General features: G+C 33.7%; 2 protein-coding genes across 3 annotated transcripts in view; one reads left to right on the top strand and one right to left on the bottom strand.

Annotated features, from left to right (window-relative positions):
- The window catches only part of LOC106623019 (GTP-binding protein Rhes), a 99,211-nt gene that overhangs the window by 26,115 nt on the left and 45,696 nt on the right, over window positions 1–27,400 (top strand). The window lies entirely within an intron of this gene.
- LOC138857899 (uncharacterized) lies at window positions 25,772–26,284 on the bottom strand. The gene has a single exon (XM_070111961.1). The coding sequence runs from the start codon at window positions 26,282–26,284 to the stop codon at window positions 25,772–25,774; it is 513 nt and encodes a 170-aa protein (XP_069968062.1).

Raw genomic sequence — 27,400 nt, 5'->3', positions numbered from 1 at the left:
ACATGATTTAGGCAAGGTCTTTAGTTTTAGGGCAAACATTTTAATTATAGGTACATAACGTATATAAATGTTGGTTTACACGTTTCAAACAATGAGTACTTCATTACAGACGCATGTAAGAGGCTTAAAAAGTATACAAATATATAATAATTATATACACATATTCGCTTGCTTCGATTCGTCAAATGTTGACAAATAGCGAATTGAACAAACTTTAAATCTAGATTTAGATATAATTTAACACATTCGCATATGTAGTGATCTTCTTCCTTTTGTGGGGAGATTTTTGTTTCTTTTTTAAGTTTTTACTCATTGCTTGATATCTGGCAACGTCCTCACCTTAGGCATTTATTAGTTATTATACTACTGTAATTTGGACAAATATTTTACATTTCTCTACATCAAAAAGTTTAGCATATATTTCATGCTAAAAGGATGATTGATCACGTTATCACACACAAATTTTTTCAAACAATTTAGGTGAGATTAATTCCACAGAGAGGTCATGTAATCATTGTAATCACTGATCCATTATTAAGTGAGTCGAAAGTCAAAAGAACTGCACGACTTCTACTAGTGCTTACACACTTTCGTTATTTATATTTATTACAAGTCAATCGAAGTTAGAACTCGCAATCGCTGAGTTGTTCACAAAGTGCATTTGAAGCCCATACGCTTTCGTAAATATGTGTGTACAGATACTGGTTTGTATTATTCAGAAGTATTTGCAGCTCAGATATGGAAGTGTATTCACTTTATTTATTTATTTACACATGCGAATTCAAATTCCAATGCAAATGTAAAAGAAATGCACACAAATAAAAGTTGATTCAATCTGTTAGTGAGTTATTTATCAACTATCCTAGTAAGGTAGAAGTAACACCGAATGATAGAATTCCAACACAAGTGGTTTTGGAATGCATTGATATTTTAGATATTTTATGCTCATTCTAATCTATATATCGTAAATATGTACAAAGGTATGCGAGCATGTTTGTGATAGAAATTCTCTTACTTACAAGTAAAGAATATTGTAATATAAGGGAATTTTTACCTCCCTTCCCTACTACTCATGTCATAGATAAGTAAAAGTAAATCAGTTGATGTGAGAGTTGCATTTACGGCTTTGGTACATAAAGAGAAAAGGTCACTGAAAAAAATATAGATGTCGTGTTAGAATTGTATTTTGTATATATATATTAGAAGTTAAATATATTATAATAAATTCTAAAAAAATCTTTAACATGAGGATAAATGTTTACTACTCTACAATAGATCAAACGAAATGCTTAAGTCAGTTAATATTATTTGCCGTAACATTGGCATAGTTTGGTAATCCCGCTCTGCAGAATGTGTAGTTTCTAAACATCCAAGCCTAACTAAAAGTCTGACTCTTGTCCGTGATTAATTCTAGTAGTGGATTGACCTAAACACCCACCGCGTGTATTTACTTTAAATCTTAAAATTATGTAGCAAATAAATTGAATAAAACAAAGAAATTTACTGTCAAATGTTAGGACGTGGAAATACTTCTCATTAATAACAAGTCGGGAAGTGCTAAGTCCGATTGTAAGCGAATATTTTATACCCTTCATAATTTTCCGACGGGAAATGTCAGAATAATGTTACGGACCAAATTTGGTTGAAATTGATCAAGTAGGTCCCGCGATATGGGTTTTCGCCTATATGTGGGCTGTACCACGCCCATCGTCCAAATTTGACATCAGCTCCTATAGAGTTCAGACGTAACATTTCGCGTGTACTTTATGTTTTTGACGTATTTATTCATCACACTTTTAGTAGTTTTTAACAAAACCGTTATAACGGCAGTGGGCGTTAGGAGTTTTTATAAGAATTGTCCAAAGCGAATTTGGTCATTGTAGGCTCAGTAGTTCAGAAGATATGTATTGACATTAAACTTATTAGTGGGCGGAGCCACTCCGATTTTTTCAAAATTTTTAGCCCCTTGCTACCGAAATTTCCTGTATCAAATTATAGTTAATGACGTTTTGTGGGTGTGGCAGTGGTCCGATTACGCCTATCTACGAACTCGATCTCCCTTTTTTGCCAAGGTGTGTCAAGTTTGATTAAAAAATCTTAATTTTTACTCAAGTTATCGCTCGCACAGACGGACAGAGGGACGGACTAACAGACAGACAGTCACTCGGATTTCAAATGGTCTCATCATCCTGATCATTTATATATACCCTATATATATCTCGACTAGTTTTAGGTGATACAAACAACCGTTAGGTGAACAATACTATCATACTCGGTAGCAACATGTTGTAAGGGTATAAAAATAAAGCGTACAATTATGAATTTTAATTCTTGTCAAAAGTTAAATTATTTTCACTAAAATTATTTTGTTCTCATAAACTGTCACATAATATATAAATTTATTTCTTTAAGCCTTATTTCTTTAGAGTATTGTCAGCCTTTATTGTTTTCGATGTACCTTTTATGTTACTGCAGCGGCTCGAAATGCTCGTTTATAGCTATATTTGCCGGACTTAGCTTGGTATGACACAAAAGGCAGGAATAAAAGAACAACTTGTATGTAAATATGTAGAAGTTCCCTTCTTCTTCTTTGTGCTCTACTTAGCAATTTACCCCTATCCAGATATTCAACGCACAGCTGTCTATTAAACGACTGATTACTATAAACGAATTTGTGGTTATTGAAAATTATTTGTTGAAATATTTTACTATTGCCTTCTTTTCTATGCTTCTTTGTACTTTCTTTCTGCTAAAGCATTGTAAATTAGGTTAAGTGTTATTTGTGGCCCAATTATAAGCATTGCTCTTGACTTCATGGTCGAGTGTTTCCTATTTAACTAACCAAAGAATTTTCTTAACAGCATTTACATATAAATATTATATAATCATATTAGCTTTCATCTCCCATTCAACATACGTCCCCTAATAGGCATGTTTCTTAAATACTGAAATTATATTTTTTTTATTTTTTTATGAAAGATCGCAGCATTGTGAATATCCTTCCATATTATTGAATAAAGATATGCACAACAAAACTAAGAGCAAATAGTGTTTTTGTCTTCTGCTATGCGAATAAATATTAACCCAAGATATGGGCTAGTTAAAGCATCTCGAAATACTTCAACTGCTTTTATTCATGTTGCGGCGAGTACTTCATCTGCACATGTGCGAGTAATAAAATTTTTTCCCAGATTTTAAATTTACTTTTTAGGGGAGATGTGAGACAATGTTTAGTGATTATTCAATTCTAATTCCTCGCGCATACGTAAACTTTTCCTGCAGGTCCACAAAAGCAGGGAGCAGCCATTGCAAATACTGAACTCATAGCCACAAAAAAAACTTACCTAGAGCAACGCAAATACATTTTGTTTTATGATAAAATAAATGCACTTGACCACATGCAAAAATTAAAGCAGTGTGTTTTTGCTTTGTTTATATTCATCCATTATCAAAAATCGGCGCAGAAACTCTTTCTTGTTCTATTTGATGAGCGCAACGTTTTCATTGAAAATTCGAACACTTTTGTCTTTTTGATCGTTGTTTAGAAACGCGGCAATTATCGCACGCAAATAATTTGAATTTGTAAAAATTCATGAATAATATGACCTACAATTTCAACAAGCCAATACTTGACTGAATATACTGGGCCAGATTTTCTGTTACATTTAACACGTCACTGCCATCGGTGAGTTTACCTATCTTGAAAAATATTTTACCAAAAGTTGAAATTAAATTTTTTCACTTGTCAACAGAAAATAGCATTAGCGGTGTAACTTCGAGACCAATAACTTGAGAACGATGAGATAAATGTCATGACATTTGCTATTGTTTCCGCTTTTACAACATTTTTTGCAATTATTAAATTTTACTCGTTCTTTCATTGCAACCGAAGTAAATTTTTGAAAATATTTAGACTAAATATTTCGATGTAAAGCTTTTTGTACGAGCTATATTTAATATAAAGACTTCGCAAAGTACAAAATAGTAAATTAGTGAGAAGCTCTGTCGTTGAACCTTTCTTTGACCATTACCATATTCTGGTAAAACTTAATTCAGCGAATTAAGACGTAGTGTTGTAATCTGATTTCATTATTAAGGCTTGTAATATGTAAATTGTTATTCGCTAGTTTCCTTGTTATAAGCACACAAATATAGTTTGCTTCTACGTACATGTGTGTCTGGACAATTCTGAACTGAATACTATCATGATTACTTGTTAGGCTTAGCACATTAGAGAGCTTTATAATAGCGGTAAATACTGGTGTAAATGCAAGTACACGACCTACGTCACTGACGATGGCGCGAAATACTTTTCTTTACAACATATGTATATCAATTTGTTTTATAAATATTACCCAATCAATATATAAATTGATAAAAGGCGTATGTATATATACTTATACGGCTGCACTGTATGAAATACATAAAGGCAAATGTCTGTAAAGCTTCCAATATATAGACATTTTTTAATTGTAGTTTCTAATTGCATTACTACTTTGTAATGCAAACACCTGTTTGCAGTCACTCGCGTCGCTATGGTGTTTTAATTGGTATAAAATTGTATTTCTGATATATGTACTACTTAGTTACTTATTTACAGAATCGATTGATTTTACCGTAGGGTATACTCTACGTTTTAAAATAGAAAGAAGGAATTTAATATTGCAATTGGTTCAACTTAGTGCAGGAAAAATCTATTATATACGATTATTATACAAGTATGTTGGCTTCAAGATTTTGTAAAAAAATACATGTTGAGCAAATTATATTGATGTACATTGTATAATAATATAAAAAACATGGTTTTTAAAAATGTTTATATATACTATACTGGGGTGATGTTATAAGTACATACTTAGTATAAAAATTGAAAGCAAGAACTTTAGAAAATGTCGATTTAATTCCAAGGGCAGGGCGACGTCCAACTTTTAAAAACTACGACCCTCCTTATTTTTCAAATCATGCAGCTTTAAACAGACAATAAAGCATTTTATAATGTGTCAAAGTAGAATCATAAATATTTTGGTTTATGCTTATGTTCGTTCGTTAAAATTTCCGATTTTATTTTAATACTCGTATTTCTTTCTTCCTATTGTTTGACTTTGATGAGGGTTGTCGCACGCAGACCGCATGTCACAGTGTCTGGAAAAATGATTTCGTGCAAATAAAATTTATAAGACCTATATATTTAAAACTTTATCTTTGAAGCGATAAAGTAATAAAAAGTATTATTGTTATGATTATTCTAACGGCTCATGAACGACACCCAAAGGAGATCGAGTTCGGGGTGTAATCGGACAACTGCCACGCTCACAAAACGCCATTAATCGCAAACTTATAAAATGCCAAAACTAAGCGCTATATTAAGATATACACGTGTAATTTGATACAGGGTATTGTAGCAGCAAGAAGCATGGTATAAACATTTTGAAAAAATGGGCCCACGCTCTCTAACCGATTTCGCTAAGGAAAAAATCCGTACAGACAGTGTGAAAATGGATGGAATCGGATTATAACCCCACCCTCTCCTATATAACGCTTTTGTTAAAAACTACAAAAAGTGCGATAAATCAAATACTCAATGCACCAGAAACTTTAAATTTTACACTTAAGATGTTACAAGAGGGCTTTAGAGGCGACAATGTCAAATTAAGACAATAAGTGTGGCATCGCCCAAAACCCATATCTCGGGACCTACTAGACCGATAACCAAATTCGGCAAGTAATTTTATTCTGACCGTAATATATTACAGTGCAAAAATTGGCGAAATCGGAAAAAACCACGCCTTCTTCGCACATAACTTAATTTTTAATTTCATATTCTTCCACTTTCTAATATACAAATCAAGAACCAATAAAAGTATCCAAATATACCTTTGCAAAATTGAAAGTCTTTACCTGATAATATTATGTTTGTATATCAAAAATGAATTGAACCGGATAAATACTTCCTTTAGCCCCATATATCTAATATAATATAAAGACTTTCGAACTTCCGGCAAACTTTATTGCGCAAATATGGCCGGAAAGTATCGCCGGCAAATATGTGAGTTATCTTAATAAAATTGAGTGAGCGTGTTTTTTAATAATGGTGCATATTTGTGCCTAAAATGGAAAATCGGATCAGAAATCAGCTATTTCTGCTACTTTCGGCACCAGGGCGCAATATTATTAGAAAAAGTTGGCCTTGTATTTTCATTAACATATCTCACAGAGTCGTCATATTCGGTATATGAGTATGGAGGTTTTGAAAATTTAGTATTTTTCCCGATACTTTATTGGTGCATGATTTATATAATGTAAAGTGAAGGAATCAGATGATATTTGAAATTGTACTTTATGTGAAGTAGGCGTAGTTGGAGGCCAATTTATATTTCCAAATCGTAATATAAAGATATTAAGATATTGTCGAGTACCAAAAGGAATTCAAATTGATATTGAGATATTTGGTTAAAACGAGCGCTACCAAACCAATTGGCCAATTTTTTTACTGATTCATATTCTACTATGCTTTATCCCATTTTCTATTCTTTAGTTCTGTTACTAGTCTTTAGCGAGTTATTGTACTTTAAGTAGTTTTAAACATAGCCTAATAAAGTCGTTATTATCTGGTTTTAGGATTTATAGATTTTAAAAACAACCGTTTAGGAAACAAAGCTGTTATGTTCCTTGTAGTTGACCAAACTTTTTATAGAAAAAGTGATAGGAGAAACATTTGAATTATTTTTTTTTGTCCATTAGTCAAAAGTACAGGCTTAGGAGTGAAATTTAATTTCAGTTGTGTTTGTGAACCAAACCTCATGTAACATGTTAACCTTTAACGAAAATATAGGTAAGTAAGGGATCTTTAGGCATAATTGGGATAAGTGAGTAACTAATTAAGGCTACCTATCCACAATTTGATAAATGTGACTCACAATTTAGAAGTAGGCAGTGGAACTAAAGAAGAACCATGAATGCAGGATATTTGAATTGGTAGTGTATGCACTTAAAATGAATAATTTAAAACTTTTTTCGCAAGATGAAATATAAGCAAAAGTTTATTCATGGTGTGTGAAATTGTCGTTGAACGCAGTTACATATATAATGGGATGTATAATATACTTGCATATAGTCGGTTCTACACCTCAGTTAGATGAAGGTCAGGTTTTCCTTCGAATCCTTGACGGATGAATCTTATTTAATGTTAAGTACCAAATTAGCTGGATATTGAACATCTGATCATTTTAAATAAAACTATAAGCTTATATCTTTTGGATTTTGGATTAATTAATTTAATTAGTTTAAAACCATGCCATTGCTAAATGACTTAAATGAAATTTCATTGATAACTAAGTAGTACTAAAATTTATTATATTTTTTATTTGAAGCAATGCTAAGCTGAACCAAAATATTTTACATACTGTGCCTCAATTCGCGAAAGGAAAAAAATTAATATAATTTGAAATTCTTACACTAGACTACGAATTTATTCTTTTGAACTAGTTTAATAAATTTTAAAATAGTTTTAATAAAATATATAAAGTGTGACACGTGATACGACAAACAGCAGTTATAAAAGAAAGAACGTTTGTAAAGGGGGATCCATTTCAAGGTTCCCCAATTTTTGAATGAAGAAAACACACAAAATTCAAATTTCATGAGAAATGTTTATTATCATTCGAAAAAAAATTCTTTGGCTTTTTTTTTGAAGATTATCTCTTTCAAATGTTGGCCGCTGCTACGTGTCAGATTCTCCATCTATTGAGTCCAATTTCAATGACTCGTTCGAGAATTTCGACTGGTAACTGGCAAGTGACAGGCGTGATATTTTGCTCCAAGACCTGAATGGGGGATTGTCCATATAACTTAAGACTTTACATATCCCCACAGGAGAAAGTCAAACGGTGTGATATCACACGATCTTGGTGGCCAATCGACCAGCCCAAGACGTTAGATTATCTGTTCACCGAAGTGCTGTCTCAATAAATTCATTGATCGATGCGATGTGTGGGAAGTGGCGCCGTCGTGCCGAAATCAAATGTCGCTTAGATCACGAGCTTCAATATCAGGCATCAAATAGTCGGTTATCATGGCGCGATGTCTGTTGCCATTGACGGTTATGTTCTCACCGGCATCACTTTTGAAGAAATATGGACCGATGATTCCACCGGCCCACAAACCATACCAAACAGTTGTTTTTCTAGATAAAATAGCAGCTCTTAAATCTCTTCAGGTTGCTCTTCGTCCCAAATGCTGGTTCACATACCTATTGAGCCAGAATTAACCTCATCGCAGAAGTAAATTTGACTCGAAAACGTCGGATATTCTTGGAACTTTTCAAGAGCGAATAGAGCGAAGCGATGTCGCTTGGGAAGGTCGAGCTTCCGTTCTTGCACAAGCTGTATTTTGTACGCTTTCAATTTAAGATCTCGACGTAAAATGCGCCAAGTCGTTTCATAAGTCAGTCTGAGTTACTGCGAACGGCGCCGAGTCGACTTTCCACGGTCTTCGTGTACACTTTCAGCTACGGCCGCTATATTTTCTTCACTGCGTGCTGGACGTGGTCTATTCGGTCGAATATTATCCAGTATTGAATGCTGGGTCTCAAGATGGGCGGTGGTGTTGCGTTTAGTATGCCCAGTGGCCCGGTTATGTTGACTATAAGTTGAGCTTAAGTCTTTAAAGAACGTGAATTTTCGTAATAAAGTTCAACGATTTGTAAACGTTGTTCAGGTTTAAGTCTTTCTCTGATGAAATACCAAACAATATTGACCAAAAGTGACATAACAGCTTGACACGACTTACGTGTGATCTGTCTAAAAAGGCAATTGAAAAAAGTACTTTTACTTGGATCACCCGTTATAACTGCACGACTAAGTGGAACGCCTTACAATGCGTAAACATACATTAACATGTTTTGGTATACTGAAACTAGCAGACTTATATGCGTCCGTGGCATTTTTTTCTGTTTTTAATAACATATGTATAAACTTAAAGCAATATACCTATAACTGAGTGGGAGTGGGAAGTGTATTAAATTATTTTTGCTCTAACGTTTCAGAGGTAGCATTGTTAAAATTCTGACGCACTGTCTTATTCCTTGTTGTGGCACTCAACGTTATATGTACATATATAACCACTCTTGTTGGCTTATGTTCACTGCCAAAAGCTTGCTTGTCCGCACAGGGATTTTGTACAAGTTGAAGAGACATTTCAATTGAACTTTGGGCTTTTGGAAAAGAGCAATTTATTAAAATAAATACTTGTGGAGAAATTTTGGCATGTGCTTGAATGTTTCATCGTTTGTTCACAATACATACAAACATATCCGTGTGAACTTCATTTTTATGTATTGTCTAATTTAACAATATGAGTATAATTTTGAAAATCTAAACCATTTCCTATACTCTTTAATTAACCTAATTATTACGTACGAAAATGGCGGCTTCATAAACATTTCCCTACTTTTAGACATGATATTCTCTCCAATAAGCTGCTCATTTGTCGAAACCACCGATATCGGACCACTATACTACATAGTTTCCACACAAACTGACCTATCAAAATCAAGTGATATTTTGTATTTGGTATTATAGCTCCCAGTTAGTTAACGTTGTGCTTTGTTTAAACTAAGGATAATGCCACTCTGTGAGTACGAAATGGTGGGTGTTAATATATAGTATTTTTAGTCGAATAATAAAAAAGCGAAAAGGTTTGGTACATTTTTTTTGTTTAGATGTTTTTTAATCCCTGAATAATTTTTTATGTAAACGTGAGCGCTTTCAATTGAGGCTCAAAATCTTTCCTCAATTGGAGGAACAGATAGAACTAAATAGCTCATGTTTGACGAACGATGAAAAAAAGCGATTGCTTTTGATATAACAATGTAGTTGTATTGTACGAAAAAGCAATTGTGAAAATGTGACAGGAACCTCTTAAACTGTTCATTGCTATAAATGAAAATTTTATTTTAGCGTTGTATAAATTATCATCGCGAAAGAACACAGGATTTTAATCCATAAGATTCTTGTTACGGTAGTGTTTCAAAATAATTGTATAATTAAATCTGGATCACTTATACAAATTACGGGACGCATAAATGTGTGTTCATGTTAAATTATTTATAATTTTGTTAGAGGTTTGGCTTCCACTTCTATTCGCTCTAACAACACTTGCTACGGAGAATAAGCTTTTTTGCTTTTAGCAAATTTTTATGGAGACCATTAATTTTGTTTACTTTGTGCAAGAGTGTATATGTATGCACTTTTGTACATAGAAGAAATTAAGTATTCGGGTATCTCATAAAACTGCTCTTGTATAGAATATCAGAAAGTAGATATTTCACTGTTGAACACTTCACATTATTATGGCTACTAGTGTCTGTTGTACTATTAAATAGTAGGGAGGGTAATTATGAATTATGACTGTACCAGTTGGTGTTAGTACGATGGCGGTACAAAGAAAAATGTTCTAAATATTTTTTATTCTCATATGTGTATTAGAGTGTCTAAGAGGAAACCTTACCCATAAAATATTAACAAAATGCGGCAGTTATCGTAAAAACATGTTATATTTCAGTAAGTACTCTTTTCCTCAGCAGCAATGATAGCAATGTCCATCTGACTAATATCCTGAGGCTAGCTGAGCAACGGCTTTACTCCTTAAATATGACAAACCGCGTTTAACCACAATTTTTAACAATGATATACATATTTAAATTCGAACTATTTCTATTTATATATCCATTATATCTAGTAAATGTTGCTTAGTACGAATGTTAATATCATTAATTATTTTAAAGTAACGAAGCTTTACAAATTTCATTGAAGCGAAACTGTGAGAAAATTTTTTCCCGCTAAAAACTGTTTTGTTATGTTGATTTGGTGCTTAATTCAAATCTAAATTTCGCCGTTAAATAACTAAACATTATCCTTTTAGTTACGCTAAGTTAAAATATATATAAATTAAAATTTTTTCAGATACGCTATAAAAAGAAAAGCCATAAAATCTTCTGTGAACAGGAACGTGGTAGAAGAAATGAAGAAGCAATTTTTATAAAAAAAAGCAGTAAAATACAAAATATCCCTCCCAATCATTTATAAAATCCAAAAACAAAGCAATCCCAAAAGACTGGCGGCAGTCCAGAAAAGTTATCTCCGACAATAGCAAGAATAGCCAGGCGTTTCTGGTAGTACTTTCGTCATGCTGGAGACTTATAAAGTTATTATGTAGATCTATGAAGTTGATGTCGGTCACAAAACAACACTGGACAGTCTGAGAGCCAGACCATTAATAAAAAAATAAACATTTTTAATAGAAAACAAGTAAGGAAGGGCTAAGTTCGGATGTAACCGAACATTTTATACTCTCGCAAAGTCAAATGGTATACTCGTTTGAGATTTCTTTGCGGATTGACTGATATTTTCGGTAGAAGGTCAACTATAGGCACTGGGGTCCACATATTTAGTACTTAGGGGTTTGAACAGTTTTGGTTCGATTTAGACAATTTTTGGCCGCAAGGTGGCATACTTTAATTGCATTATTCACGCAAAGTTTTACCCCGATATAATCATTGTTACCTGATTTGCATAGTGGAAAGTGAAAGAATCAGATGGAATTGAAAATGGTGTTATATGGGTATTTGTTTTTGATTAATGGCGTTTTTTGGGCGTGGTAGTTGTCCGATTACGCTCATCTACAAACTCTTTCTCACTTTTTTGCCAAGGAACACGTGTACCAAAGTTTATTTAGATATCCTAATTTATAGTCAAGTTATCGCTCACATGACAGTTTGACACGACTCACGCGATCTCTCAAAAAACGAGCTGTAGAAAAAATTACCTTTACTTAAATCACCCGATTTATACTTATACTAAAAATAAGATTGTAACAGTATGTGATACCTATTGAGGAATCCAAAATTTTAGGGATATTTATTAGAGTAATAAAAATCAAATAAACAAATTTCGTAAATTTAACTGCGAGTCACCCATCTCGCAAAAGCTGATACTTGGGCTTAATAGCATTGGTCTATCTAAAAATAGGGATCAGTTTCGCTACAGGATATACATATGTGGGAGAACTTTCAACGGTTATGCTAAAAATATCCGAATTTTTTCGGCCCAAACCAAATGCATTCATACAAGAAACAAAGAATATTGTAAGTAAGGCTGAGTAATGAAAACTACTCATATCCAGACATTGCTTTAATGCAAGAATCGATGAAAGAATGGCAAATGTCCTAACATACGCATTTACTATACATTGATGACAATTGAACATCGCTATACCTTGAATCAATTTGTGTAATCCTGTTTCAATTGTAATGTCATGTTGAGGTAAAAGTGTCTTCAAAGCGGGCATGGGTAATTTCTCCAATTCGCATTTCAGTTTTGACAAAATTTGTAACATGAAAGATTGTTTCTCTTGTCTTCTCGTGAAAGAAACTCAGAAATACTTGAAATGCTTTCAGTTACAGAGAGGACGGAAAACAAATTTCTTTAAATCTTTAAACAAATAAAGTGACATCAGATGTCACAGCTTAGTGAATTTATTGATGATTTGTTTTATACACAGATTTTAAAGATCTGAAAACCTTTTTGCACTAGAGTGCATGCTGCCCAGCAAAAACAAACTTAACAAATATCACATTTAAAAAATCTGTTATGTTATTGTTAGCGGCAACAGGATGTTCACCTCCCCATGAAAGCGATATAGTGCAAATAGTGTCTTGTTCGTATCTGTACAAGTGTCCTCTCCTGTGCCGTACTTGCCTACTTCATACAGACTTTCTTGAAAGGTATTGAAAGGAACTTGAAAACCACCTTAAGTTCAAATGACTATGTTGACAAATAAATGTTCACAAAGTTAAGCTTCCCAAACGTATTTACTAATAAGTAAGGAAGAGCAGATTTCTCGTGTAACCGAACATTTTATTCTCTCTCAATTTACCAGGGAAATATTTTTTGGTGTTGACAAACCTTTATATTAACTAGTAATGTTGCGTAAGAATTAAATATTCATTATGCAATGAAACTTTAAATGAATTACAAACAGATTTTATATATTATTATATAGGTCATAGGCGCACTCAGTTTGATTACTTTTTTGAGAAAGATGTCATATAAACTGAACTCAAAGGACCTAAATTTAAAATTACGCGCAACTCTTGATCCGTTAAATTATCTTCCTTTACATTAGTATTGACCCTTCAAAAACACGGAAAGACAACTTAGCAAAATATATCAAATCTAGGTTGTTTTACATCAGGCATGAGAACCCATGCAAAGTTACAAGTCATCCTATCAATTAATTCTTTGTTTGCAAGCCATTTGAAGTTGACGTGTCAGAGTATTTTTTAATATGAAAAAAAATTGAATATCGCGCATTGACTAGATTCTTTGTTGTGAAAAGTTTAAAGGCAAAGGAAATTTATGAACATTTGTTAGAAGTGAGTAAGGAATCTCATCTTCAAAACGCATCGTTGTGTTTTGGGCTGATGAATTTAAACGTTGTCGTACTAGGCTTGAAGACGATCCACGCGAAGGACGACTAAAAACCGCAACCACAACAGAAATCATTAAGCAACTTCATAATGTTGTAAATGAAGACACAAGTTTGACTAAGTACATGGAGTATCACGTTAACAATTCAACAAAAACTGGATCTAAAACTAATTTCTCAGCATAAATTCAAGCGTTTTTATCAAAATAAAACCGAAGACGCAGGAAGTCATTTTATAACAATGGATGCTCTACATAAACTAAAACAAGAACGTTTACAGTGGACTGAAGCTGGCTGTTCAGCTCCAAAGAAAATGAAGTCACAACGATCATAAAAGAAGATTATGGCATCAATTTAGGGATGCAAAAGAAATTTTGTGGATTGATTATTTTTCATCAAGACAATGGACCTGCTTAAGAAGACGTTTTAACAATGACAAAATTCCACGAATTAAAGTACGAATTGCTTGAGCATTCACCGTATTCACCAGATTTGGCTACCAGAAACAATTTCTTCGTGGCAAGCGGTTTTCGCCGAATGAAGAAGCTATTATAACCACAGACGGGTATTTTGCAGAGCTTCCGAAAAGTCATTATAGCGATGGCATAAAATTATTGAAGGATCATTGAAATAAGTGTATTGAAGTTAAGGGAGATTACTTGTATATCGAAAAAAGAATATATTTCGTACCTAAAACAGTATGTTTTTATTTCGAGCGCAAAAACATTTCAACCAGCCTGTATATATAGGTGTTGTAAAAAAAAGTCATTATTTTTGCATGAAATTGAATGCTTTAATTATTACTTTTCATAACCAGCCATATTCAAATGGTTCCAAACGCTTTTTGTGCAATGTTTAGTCCTGGAAAATCGTAATCGGTGTTTGGATTCGGCGATTTCCATTATTTGATCGATTTTTTTGATAATTGGTCTTCCAGAAAGTGGGGCAATTTTTACATCGAATTGCGCATTATTGGCTGTTACAGTATCAAGACCATAAACGCTATTCACATTTTCAACCGCCTGGTTTGCGTTTTTGCCCTTATCGAAGAAAAACTGTAAAATATAGCTATTTTCTCTTTGCTAGTGTCCATCTTTGACGCGCGCTCAAACATAACTAAATCAACCAATCGCAAACTGTCAAAAACGTTTTTTTAGTAAAAAAGGTCATCTTTCTAACGCTATCTAGCCGATAGATAAATAACACCATCTATTGGAAAAATAATGAAAATCTTTTTACTGCACCTAATACAAAAATATCTGCTTAGGCGCTTATATAGTATATTCAAGAATACTTTTTTCCTTGAAGTGAACATTGTAAAGCGTAATGTTAAACGGAAGTGCATACATATCAATGAAAAATTGTTGACATTAATTGCAACATACCACAGAGTAATAAAATGCTTCCAGAGTTTTATTAAGGTATTTCACATATCATCACCACTCATATGCAGTAAAGATAGTCGGATGTTAGAACGTCCTGGTATTAGTTATATGTGGAATAGGTCAAGATACACTGTTATGAGTGAAACATGCTCTCTTATTTTCATTGTGACAACTCACATATTGGCTGATATATGCGGTATAAAGTCATCAGGAATTTCGAAAATCTTTATATTAGGCACATGGGAGCTAAGGGAAGTATTAAACCGATTCAGCCCATTTTATTACCGGAAAAGGATTCCCTCCAAATTTTAATTATATATCCTACAAATGGGCAGATATTTTTTGTAAAAAGTAACATACAGGCACTGGGGTCCACATATTCGGTACCTGGGGTCTATTCGTGCAAAGTCTTACTTATTTGTATATTGGAATATGAAACAAGCAGATGAAATTTAAAGTTGTGTTATCGTGGATGTACAATTTGATGTTTCTGACGCATTTACTTTTTGACTTAACCGTTATATGGGGAAATATATTGTGTGATATAGCTTGAATAGTTTGGGAGATATATACATTAAACTTGTAAAGTTTGAAGAGATGGAGCTATGCCTACTTTTAAAATATTCTTATTATTGCGATTCGTTGCACCAAACTAAGATTTTGTATATTAATTTGCGGCTTAGTTATGGCAATTTATAGGTTTCCAATTAATGGTGATCTGTGAGCGTGGCAGCGGTCCGATTACGCCTATCTACGAGCTCGTCCTCACTTTTTTACAAAGAAACATGTGTACCAAGTTTCAAATGATATCTCAATGTTAACTCAAGTTATAGCTTGCACGGACGGACGGACAGACAGACAGTCGGATTTCGACTTGTCTCTTCATCCTGATCATATATAAACAAATACATATATAACTCTAACTCGATTATTTTTAAGTGATACAAACAACCGTTAGGTGAACAAAACTATTATACTCTGTAACAACATGTTGCAAAATTGCTCAATCACTGGCTTTTAAGCAGAGTTGATCAGAAAGGGCATTTGAACTCCATACGCTTTCGTAAATATGTGTGTACAAATATTGATTTGTATTTTTCCAAAGGTTTTTGTAGCTCGGATAAAGTACGTTTAGTTTATTTATTTAAACATACCAACTCACATACATCACATACATGAAAATATCAAAGAAATGCATGCAACAAAAAGTTGATTCAATCTTTAGTTAGTTTAGAGTTATTTCAACAACTAATGTGCTGGCATTTTCACGAAGATTTAATTGGAATGCATTTATATTATGGTGACTTTGTGCTAACTCAGATCTACATACATACAAAGGTAAACAATTATTTTTCTAACTAATAAGTGTTAAAAATATATTCAGCATTTCAAATATCCCAAATTTATAAAATCAAATTGTTCGTTTTAGTTATTAGTCAGGAGTTATATTCTCAACATTTTGGTACACTTAAATTATTTGGTTCACATAAACTGTCAGACTGAATATTAATTTATTGCTATAAGCAATTTTCTTTGGCTATTATCAGCTTCTATTGTTTTCGACGTGCATTTTATGTCACAAGAGCTCTTTCATAGCTTTATTTACCGAACTTACCCTTTTGGTATGACACAAAAGGCAGAACTATAAGAACAACTTGTACGTAAATATGCGGAAGTTTATTTGCCCTCCTTTTTGCTCCACTTAGCAAGTCACCCTTTGCCAGATATTCAACACTGTCGAACAAATGATTGATTAAAATAAACGCCTTTGTGGCCATTTAAACTAATTTGTTGACCTATTTTACTGTTGACTGGTTTTCTATGCACTTTTGGTTTTATTGCTGTGTGCTAAGGCATGGCAATTTAGGTTAAGTAGTAACTATAAGTTGGATAAACGGAGTAAACAAAACGTGGAAGTATACTGCTGGTCAAAGATTCAGGTTTCATATTTAACTGAACAACGAATTTGCTAATTATTCCTTATTTTCATGCAAGGTTATTGGAATTCTTTTCCCTCTCGCACAGACCAATATTTTATATAAGATATGAATATTATGAACATAATTAATAACAAGTATTTTTGGTTTTTGTATTTGTAACAATTTTAAGCAACAAAAAGCTTTCTCTCCACCAGGCAGCGTTTTAGGAGGTCCTCCTGAAAATCTGCTACTGGAGCAAGGAATTAAAATTTTTTCCGTTTCACCGTTTAACTAATTACATTAAATTCTCTAAAAGTAAATTATTTTTATTTATTGATATTGTTCACTTGAATACAGAATATACACTGGTGGCACAAATAACTATGTTATTTAATACACTTCAATTAGAAAAACACGCTCCCTTAATTTCATCAAAATAACTCCCACATTGGTCGATATATGCGGTACAAAGTCAACTAGAAGTTCACAAATCTGTATATTAGGTATGTAAGGGCTAGTATTGATGCGATTCAACGGGGGGATTTTGGTGAGGGGCTTTCACAGGCAGATAACTGATATAATAGATAGCAACTACTTTTTAAATTTTTTTTGAGGATTGCAATAATACCAATTGCTATATAACAACCAATAAACTTTCCATTTCAATTCAAAAGATTGCAATTCACTATCAATGACAATCAACAAGTTGTAAGGGCAAATGTTAAGCAAAGTTGGTATATATTTACCTAACGGTTGGTTTAAACATGGTTTAAACATATTTAGCATGTTCACTAGTGAGAAATGCCAATAGTCTCGTTGTTTTGGCTCAAGAAACCAAATGTTGTACAAAAAGAAATTTTTCAATAAAGATAATGCAAAAAATTAAAAATAACTAATAATCAAACTAAAAATGCAGAAATGGAAAAAAAATATTTAAAAACAAGTAAGGAAGGGCTAAGTTGGGATTCGAACATTTTATACTCTCGCAAAGTCAAATAGTATACTCGTTTGAGATTTCTTTGTGGATTGACTGATATTTTCGGTAGAAGGTCAACTATAGGCACTTGGGTCCACATATTTAGTACTTAGGGGCTTGAACAGTTTTGGTTCGATTTAGACAATTTTTGGTCATAAGGTGGCATACTGTAAACGTATTATTACGATTACCCCGATACAATCATTTTTGCTTGATATGCATAGTGGAAAGTGAAAGAATCAGATGGAATTGAAAATGGTGTTATATGGGAAATAGGCGTGTTTGTAGTTCGATTTCACCCATTTTCGCACTATGACATGGAAATATAAAAAGAAAGTTATGCACCGAATTTGGTTAAAATCGGTTTAGCAGATCTTAAGATATGGGTTTTCACCTAAAAGTGGGCTGTGCCACGCCCACTGTCTAATTTTGAACGCGGTTCCTATAAAGTCATCTTATACCATCTCAGAGATAAAATTTAATGTCTCTGGCGTGTTTAGTGCTTGATTTATCGCGCTTTTAGTAGTTTTTAACAGTACCGTTATATGGGGAATGGGCGGAGTTGCCACCCGATTTCACCCATTGTCACACTGTAGGTAGAGGTGGTAAAAACATTTGCTTCCAGTGAATTTTGTTATTATTGCATTAGCGGTTTAGGAGATATGCACATTAAATCTATTAGGGGCGGGACCACGCCCACTTTAAAAGAAAAATTTTAACTGCAGATGCCCCTCCCCATTGTGATTCTGTATACCAAATAAGAGTCTTGTATCTTATTGTGGAGCTTAGTTATGGCAATTTATTTGTTTTTGAATAATAGCGTTTTGTGGGCGTTCCAGTGGTCCGATTACGCCCATCTGCAATACCAACCGTCTCACGGTATCAGGAAACATGTCTACCATGTTTCATAAATATATCTCAGTTTTTACTCAAGTTAGAGCTTGCACGGACGGACGGACGGACGGACGGACGGACGGACAGACAGTCACCGGGATTTCAACTCGTCTCTTCATCCTGATCATTTATATATACATAACCCTATATATAACTCGATTAGTTTTAGGTGATACAAACAACCGTTAGGTGAACAAAACTATTATACTCTGTAGCAACAGGTTGCGAGAGTATAAAAACCCAACTATTAATAACCAAAATATCGGAATTTCATTAAAATAAGCATTGGGATTTTTGTACACGAAATACAGAATTAATAAATTATCATAAACTCTACGAACTAAGCAAACCATTTTTTGCTAAATTCCACGAGGACCAAGTCGCGAGCACAGGTGTTATGTAAGACATACATATGTGTATAAACTTTCACTTATGTAATAGGTGCAGTGTTATGTATTGCATTAAGCAAGTTTATGCTACATGGGTACAAGCCCCTTCTTTGTTCTTATTGCACACTCAGCAACAACAAAAACTGACTCAGAGCGACGAAAAAAAATGTTGCTTTATGACCAAATAAAGACACGTGACCACATGCAAAAACTTCGAGATACTCGGCTAAGCTTTATAGAAAAAAGGCAAATTGGGGACATAAGTTCAGTAACTACATGATAAAAATAGTTAAACAAGCGAAATATATATGAACATGGTGGTTATAAATAAATCAAGGGACAAATTGGCAAGTATATAGAATGTGCACCCTGCCATTGTTATAAGTTTATGTATATACTGAGCTACCGTATAAGCTAACGTCCTTACTTTCATAATATTAGGTAAAGTAAAAAGTTCGTTCGGTTTTTATCTAAGAGATGGCGTTATTGTCCATAGTATTAGTGTTGCGTGCCGCATCATGTAATACTATACGGCGCTGAAAACGTGTTTATTCGCACTAAAAGTTTGTCTTTGACAGTTTTTCGATTGATTGACCCAGTTCGTTGTGAGCGCTCATCAAAGATGGACACCAGCAAAGAGAAAATTCGCTATATTTTACAATTTTTCTTCGATCAAGGCGAAAAAGCAGCCAAAGCGACTGAAAAAATTAATTTAGTTTATAGGCCCGATACTGTAAACGAACGTGTATCACAAAAGGGGTTTGCTAGGCTCCGTTCCGGTAATTTCGATGTCAAATATGCACCACGCTTCGGGAGGCCTGTCGTCGAAAATTTGGATAAAATCATGAAAATAGTGGAAACAGACCGTCACGTGAGCACTTATTTAATTGCTGACGAACTAAAGGTGGATTGTGACTGGCGATGAAAAATGGGTCACTTACGACAACATTGAGCGCAAACGGTCGTGGTCAAAGCTCGGGGAAGCGGCCCAGACGGTGGCCAAGACCGAATTGAATTTCCAGGAAGGTTTTGCTGTGTGTTTGGTGGGATTGGCAAGGAATCATCTACTACGAGCTGCTCCCCTATGGCCAAACGCTCAATTCGGCCCTCTACTGCCAACAACTGGACCGCTTGAAGTCAGCACTCATCTTTGATCAACAGAGGCCGAATTGTGTTCCATCAGGACAACGCCAGGCCACACACGTCTTTGGTGACGCGCCAGAATCTCCGGGAGCTCGGATGAGAGGTTCTAATGCACCCACCTTATAGGCCGGACCTGGCACCAAGTGATTACCATCTTTTCCTGTCCATGGCGAACGCGCTTAATGGTGAGAAGTTGGCCTCAAGAGAGGACTGTGAAAATTGGCTCTCCGAGTTTTTTGGCAATAGGGACGCAGTCTACGAGAGTGGTATAATAAAGTTGTCATCTCGTTGGCAACAAGTTTACGAACAAAACGGCGCATATTTGACTTAAATCGGACAAATGTACACAAAGTTATCATTTTTTGAAAAATCAATAAAAAACCGAACGAACTTTTTACTTTACCTAATCCGTCTGTCATCAGTTTTTGAGATATTGATCTGAAATTTATCACGTCGTCTTTTCTCCTCAAGAATCTGCTCATTTGTAGAAGCCGATATCGGACATATAGCATATTGCTGCCATGCAAACTAAACGATCGGAATCAAAACCTTGTATGGGAAACCTTTTTTATTTGACGAAGGGTTTTCTAGCTTCGGTGCAACCACAGTAACCGTTTTTTGTGGTTTCTTTTTTTAGTTTTATGACTGATGAAAATATAAAGATATGGCAAAATATAATAATAAACTCCTTCGTTTATTGTTCTAATTTATCGACACTGCAGGAATATAGTTTACTTCGTTAAATTGTCATATGGCTTGGTTGGTATTTTAATCGCAGCAACGTTAATAATTATTCTACACACATACCATATATGGTATATTATTCTGATTCTAATTTCGTTGTTATAAGCACACAAATATTTTTACCTCCCCATATGTACATATATATTTATATATCGTATACACAGACGTATATGAATTGTACACTCTCACGATTATAACATCAGCTTTCACTTAGAAATGCTTCATAAAACTGAAAATACTCTTGAAAATATCCATATCCAGGAAATACGTTTCTTCACATAACTACGAATATATGTACTATATGTACGTGATAAATTCTATACCAATATTTGTACAGGTAATATACATAAATTATTAATGCATATTCGCCTAAACAGATATTTATATATGAAAACATACATTTTAAACTTGGCATATGTTTTTTATACATAAATAGTTTTCTAATTGCATTTGTACATTGCAAAGCAAACACCTGTTTGCGGTCGCGTGCTTCGCTATGGTATTTGCAATTGTTAGAACATATCAGTATACATACATACTTACAAGTAAATAAATAAGCAGTAAACACGAAAGCTATTAACAGTAGCTGTTGCTATTGCCGTAAGGTATTACGCTACGTGGCCTACTTTAACGCTGTTAAGGCAATTGGTATATAAGTGACCCTAATACTATTGTTTTAACACTATGTTAAAATCGAAATATAGAATTGAGTACTAATATTGGTACATCTCAGTGAAGGGAAGTTCTATTATATCAAATTACAACACAATTTGTTGCCCGTTTGTTGTAATGTAGGGGATTCTTTGTGTCATACTAGGTGAGTAACTTATATCGGTACACATTGTTGAATAATATGAAATTGTTTGCAAAAATGTTTATGATATACATATATATATGAGCTTTTATGTCAAATTGGTTAAACTCTCGCGTGCCGGGTACCACAAAAAAAATATGGAAATATGTTTAAAAATAAACGTGGCAAAATTTATTTATTTTTAAGTCACTAATAACACCATTTATAATTATTCATGTTAAGTTAGTACGCTAATAAAGCGGTTAGGGTTGTTCAATAAAAAATGTATATTAAACAAAAACTAAATTAAGATATGTTGCCGATAACGGATCAGATAGAATTTTGCTGCCATAACAAATGAACGATCAGAATCAAGTTCTTGTAAGGAACACACGACTTCTGCACCAAATTTAGCATGGATTATTATCCAAAACAACGATAATCTCCGATGAAATTGTTCAGATCGTATATATAACATATACCTGCCATACCAGCTAATAGATCTAAATCAAGTCCTTGTAGCAAATTTTTTTATTTGTGAAGGGTTTTAAAGCCTCGGTGCGGAAGTTTTTTTAGGTAACTTCCTTACTAACCGATATGTACCATATAAAGTCAAGCAGAAAGTGGGAAATTAATAAAAAGGCTATACGAGAATATTTGGATCAATTTCATCCGTTTTTGGCGTCAAACTACAGTATACTCTAGAAAAAAGCATGAAAAAGATATATGTGTACAATTGAAGTCCGGAAGTAAAGAGAGATCGATTTTGAAGGTTTTTGAGTAATACTATAATTGCCACATGTTCGATTCACTTGTCGCGTTTAGCTCTGTTTTCTTACTTTCTTGCTTTAGTTAAATTGTACCATAATATGTGTATACATTTTTGGATAAATACAATATACGTATTGTACAAGAACCGCATAATTACAATTATAATATAATGACAGCTATTTAATCCAACAAATAATTTATGCAGCTTATAACACTATTGAAAAACATACACGGTCAGGGTTCAAGGGTTATATTCAGTTAGAAGGCCGAAAAAAAGTGAATTTTCCATAATTTTTTTGAGAAAATTATTAAACTTATTTACCCAAAAATTTATACACATATTATGGTACAATTTAACTTACATGGAGTGTCTATTCCGAGTCGGTAAGATATCCACCTTCAGCACTCTGAAACGCCTTTTCAAACTTGCGTGTAACTTCGAAAATATTCACCTCAACGATATGAAATTTTCTGTGTGTATTCTTAAATATATGTACATTAATTTGAAAATTCTAACTGTATGTAACCCCTTCATTCAAGCTTCACTGTAATTGTGCATTATTATAATATATACAAATAATTCCTCATTCCTATGGCTTTAAAAGTCAATAAAACATTCTCAAATGCGGCGGAGTAAGAACATAAATATTATAATAATGTTCGTTTAATTCTCCGATTATATTTTAATATTCGCATTTTTTGACTCACTCTTCTTATTGCTTGGCTTTGATGAGGGTCGTCGCACGCAGACCGCATGTCACAGTGCCTGTGAATATAAAGTATGTATGTATGTATATTTAAAACTTTACTGAGGCCGCAACAAATACTATTATCACTATTTTAACGACGACCTCCATATTTTGCATACACATGCGTTATTTTTGATGACTATGCCAAACGTAAACCAAAATAAAACTTAACGGTACATCATCAGGGAACTGACTTACAAGTAATGTCACTCATATGCTCCGCATGTCCAAATGTGCCCCACCACATACATACTGGTATACCATAACATTCGTATATATATTTTTTTTTAAATATGCAAATAACTAAAATGTTTTTATTACAGAAAAGGAATTATGAACCAAAAAAATTAAATTTATGTTTAACAAAAAAATAAAAATATATAACTGCTAAGATTATTCGCAGTCGGAATCTGCAAACCTTTATTAAAAATATGACGTGCACTCAACATATACAAAATTAGCTCCTTTGCCATATCAATAATACCATAAAGATATGAACCCATACTATTGCATCCTACAACCTTTAGGTGAGAGCACCTATCTGAGTGTGTGAAGGATTACATCTATCAAGTTTTATTAAGATATATCTGTGTTTTTACTCAACACATTCCGAACACCGCATTGTTCCATCAGGATGACGATCATTTCGATATTTACATGTGTTCAGAAAATAACGGGAATATTTATACTCTTGCAACATGTTTCTACAGAGTATACTAGATTTGTTCATCTAACGGTTGTTTGAATCATCTGACACTCATCGAGATAGACGTAGGGGTATATATAAATAAATGATCAGGATGCCGAAACGAATTGAAATCCAGATCTCTGTCTGTCCGTCTGTCTGCCTGTGCAAGCTGTAACTTGAGTAGAAATTGAGATTTTCAGCCAAATTCTTTACATAATATTCTTCTCATACTCCCATGTTACATGGGCGAAATCGAACTACAACCCGTCTACTTTCCATATAACACAATTTTAAAGTCCATCCGATTCTTTCACTTTGCAGTATGCAAATCAAGCACCAATGAATGTATCGGGATAAATTTTGCACGAACAACACTTTTACTGAATGCCACCGTATAACCAAAAATGATGAAAATAGGACCAAAAACTGTTCAAGCTCCCAGATACCGAATACATCGACCCCAGTACCTATAGTTGACTTTTAATGAAATGAAAATATCGGTAAATATATGAGGTATGTTATTGAAATACGGAACAAATCCTTCCCTGTTAATAGTTTGTCCGTAATTCAAAAATGGGTTGAATCGAGTCAATACTTTCCTTAGCCCCTATATACCTTATATTCAAATTTTTTCAGGGTGACGTTTCCGGTGTCACAATGAAAATGAGAGAGCGTGTTTTACTCATAGCAGTGTATATTAGTGAATAAAATGGATTAAATTGTGGTATTGGCAAAAATTTATAAAATCGGGTCAATACTACCCTCCCTCCCATATACTGCTTATAATGACTTTCGTTATTCTAACATATTTTATGAGGAATGCATCGATCAGTGAGTATTATTTACATATAAAATTTTTGAAGCAATATGTTCTTTAGTATACCTGAGCAATGTCAAAGTTAATGCAATCTTTATGCAATCCTTTTATCTGCCCCCCATATAGCCTACATAAAAATTTCCGACTTCCCACCTGACAAAATGGGGTATACTCCAATCAAATTAAATGAGAAAGTTACTACATTTGTATTCAATTCAGGCCTTGGAGCAAAATATCACGCGTGTCATTCGCTAGCTGCCAGTAGCGAAGTAAAATATAGTAATAACACTATTTCAGTCTATGAAAGTCTAAGAAATTGAACTATTTCGCCACATTTTTTAATATTGCCAACTCTGAATGTATTTCCCCGGCTTTGATATTTGCAAGTTGCAAGAGTATAAAATGTTCGCTCTTCCTTACTTGTTAAATTTAAAATTTCGCGGGCTGGGATAGTCCAATTGTCAACATTTTGTTTTTGCTTATGTACACCAAAAAGAGACAACACACATTATTATATAATAATATATATATATATCTATATAATATATGTTTTATATCTTACTTTAATTACAATTTTTAAATTAATTAAAGAAATAAAAATTATATTATATTCTGCGCAAGATAATTTTTTACTTGTGATACTTACAAATTGCAGCTATGATAGCTTTTCAGTCATTACGGATAATTTTCAGCTTTGACATATTTGTGGTCAACATTGACTCAGACAAAAGCATCAGAGTGAGCAGTATAAGTTTTAGCGCAAGGCCCTTAAGAAAATGATAGAAACTTTGTTTTGCGCGCTGACAAAATGTTTTCAGCTGCGACTGTCAAATTACCAGTCAGATGACTGTCACTGTTCTTGTAGGGCCACCAGTCTATGACTACACACATATGTGTTCAAATACATATCTACAAGCTGGTTGAAAAGTTTCTGTGCTCAAAATGAAAAAATACTGTTTTTGGTACGAAATATAGTTTTTTATTCAATATAATCTCCCTTAACTTCAATACACTTATTTCACTGATCCTCCAATAATTTTATGCCATCGCTATAATGAATTTCCGGAAGCTCTGCAAAATACCTGTCAACGGCTGCAATAGCTTCTTCATTCGACGAAAACCGCTTTCCACGAAGAAATTGTTTTAGATTTCTGAAGAGGTAATAGTCGCTGGTCGCCAAATCTGATAAATACGGTGGATGCTCAAGCAATTCGTACTTTACTTCGTTGAATTTTGTCATTGTTAAAACGACTTTTAAAACAGGTGCAATGCTGCCATAATCTTCTTTTATGATCGTTGCAGGTGAAGTCTGCTTTAGAGCTAAATAACCAGCTTCAGTCCACCGTAAACGTTCTTGTTCCAAATAAGGATCATGGTGGTAGATCCAAGTCTCCTCCATAGTTATAGAACGACGCAATAACTCGATTTTAGTCTGCTTAAAATGCTCCAAATTATTCTGAGAAATTAGTCTTCGATCCAGTTTTTGTTGAATTGTTAACATGAGCGGCACTACCTTTTCAAGCAGCTTCATGTAAAATATGAAGTACTCATTCGTCTGAAATGCCTATGGCACTAGCTATTTCACGCTTAGTCAAACTTAGATCTTTACTCACAATATTATGAACTTGCGTGCCACACGAGATATCGTTGAGGTTGTGGTTTTTGGTCGTCCTTCGCGTGGATCGTCTTCAAGCCTAGTACGACCACGTTTAAATTCACCAGCTCAAAATTCAACGGTGCGTTTTGAAGGTGAAAACTCCTTATACACTTCTAACAATTGTTCATAAATTTCCTTTGCTTTGAAACCTTTTCAAACAAAGAATATTTCTTGGTGAGAGAGCAAAAACTTTTCAACCAACCTGTATATTTGTGTCTTGCTTTGTCGGGGTTTAGAAATTCCAGCGGACAGCTTAGATGGTACAACCATTAAATATTTATGCCATAAAAGGGAGAAAATTATCACTGTGGTCGCTTGTTTTAACATCTGGCAATGACATTATTTGCTACACGCTTTTCCTTCGTTTATTATTAGCTGTATTAGTATAGATACATATACTCGTAATTGTGGGTGCGAGGGTGTATGCAATACCTTCTACCAGATTTTTGCTTCATTTGTGTCACTTCTATTATTATTTATCTTACCTGTGACCTATGTATGTTATGTACCTATGAGCTATATATTTGTTTTATAACAATAAAAACAAAACAAAGGATTAAGGCGGGTCTATCTTCAGGCTCAAATAATTTTCACATCAGATCAGAACGGAAATTCTACAGCAAATGTGATCTGAAATAAAATAATGTTTAAGAGGAATCAAACTAGAAACCTAGAAACCACTTAAACATTATTATATTTCAGATCACATTTGCTGTAGAATTTCCATTGTTCTGATCTCTGAGATTTCTTATCGCTATTCATTATTCGATTGATGTGAAACAAATAAGTCTAAATTATAATATCTTTATATGTGTTGGTAATGTGATCCTTGATAAATTGTTTGTAAAATTAGGTACTTGTCATCTTCATACAGACAGAGTTATCTTATTTATTTTAATCAGAGTAAGTAAGCGATTACTCGCTGAATATCTTAACAATAAATCTGAAGCTCTAATGTCGTCTATGAGAAATCTAGGCTACCAGTGGCGT

The sequence above is a fragment of the Bactrocera oleae genome, chromosome 6 (genome assembly GCF_042242935.1).
Source record: "Bactrocera oleae isolate idBacOlea1 chromosome 6, idBacOlea1, whole genome shotgun sequence".
NCBI classification, from domain to species: Eukaryota; Metazoa; Arthropoda; class Insecta; order Diptera; family Tephritidae; genus Bactrocera; species Bactrocera oleae.
Note: the sequence above shows the minus strand (reverse complement) of the source record. Positions and strands in the feature narration are given on the sequence as shown.

Excerpts from the sequence above, each read along its gene's own strand:
- LOC138857899 (XM_070111961.1), bottom strand. The coding sequence starts at position 26,284 with ATGAAGCTGCTTGAAAAGGTAGTGCCGCTCATGTTAACAATTCAACAA.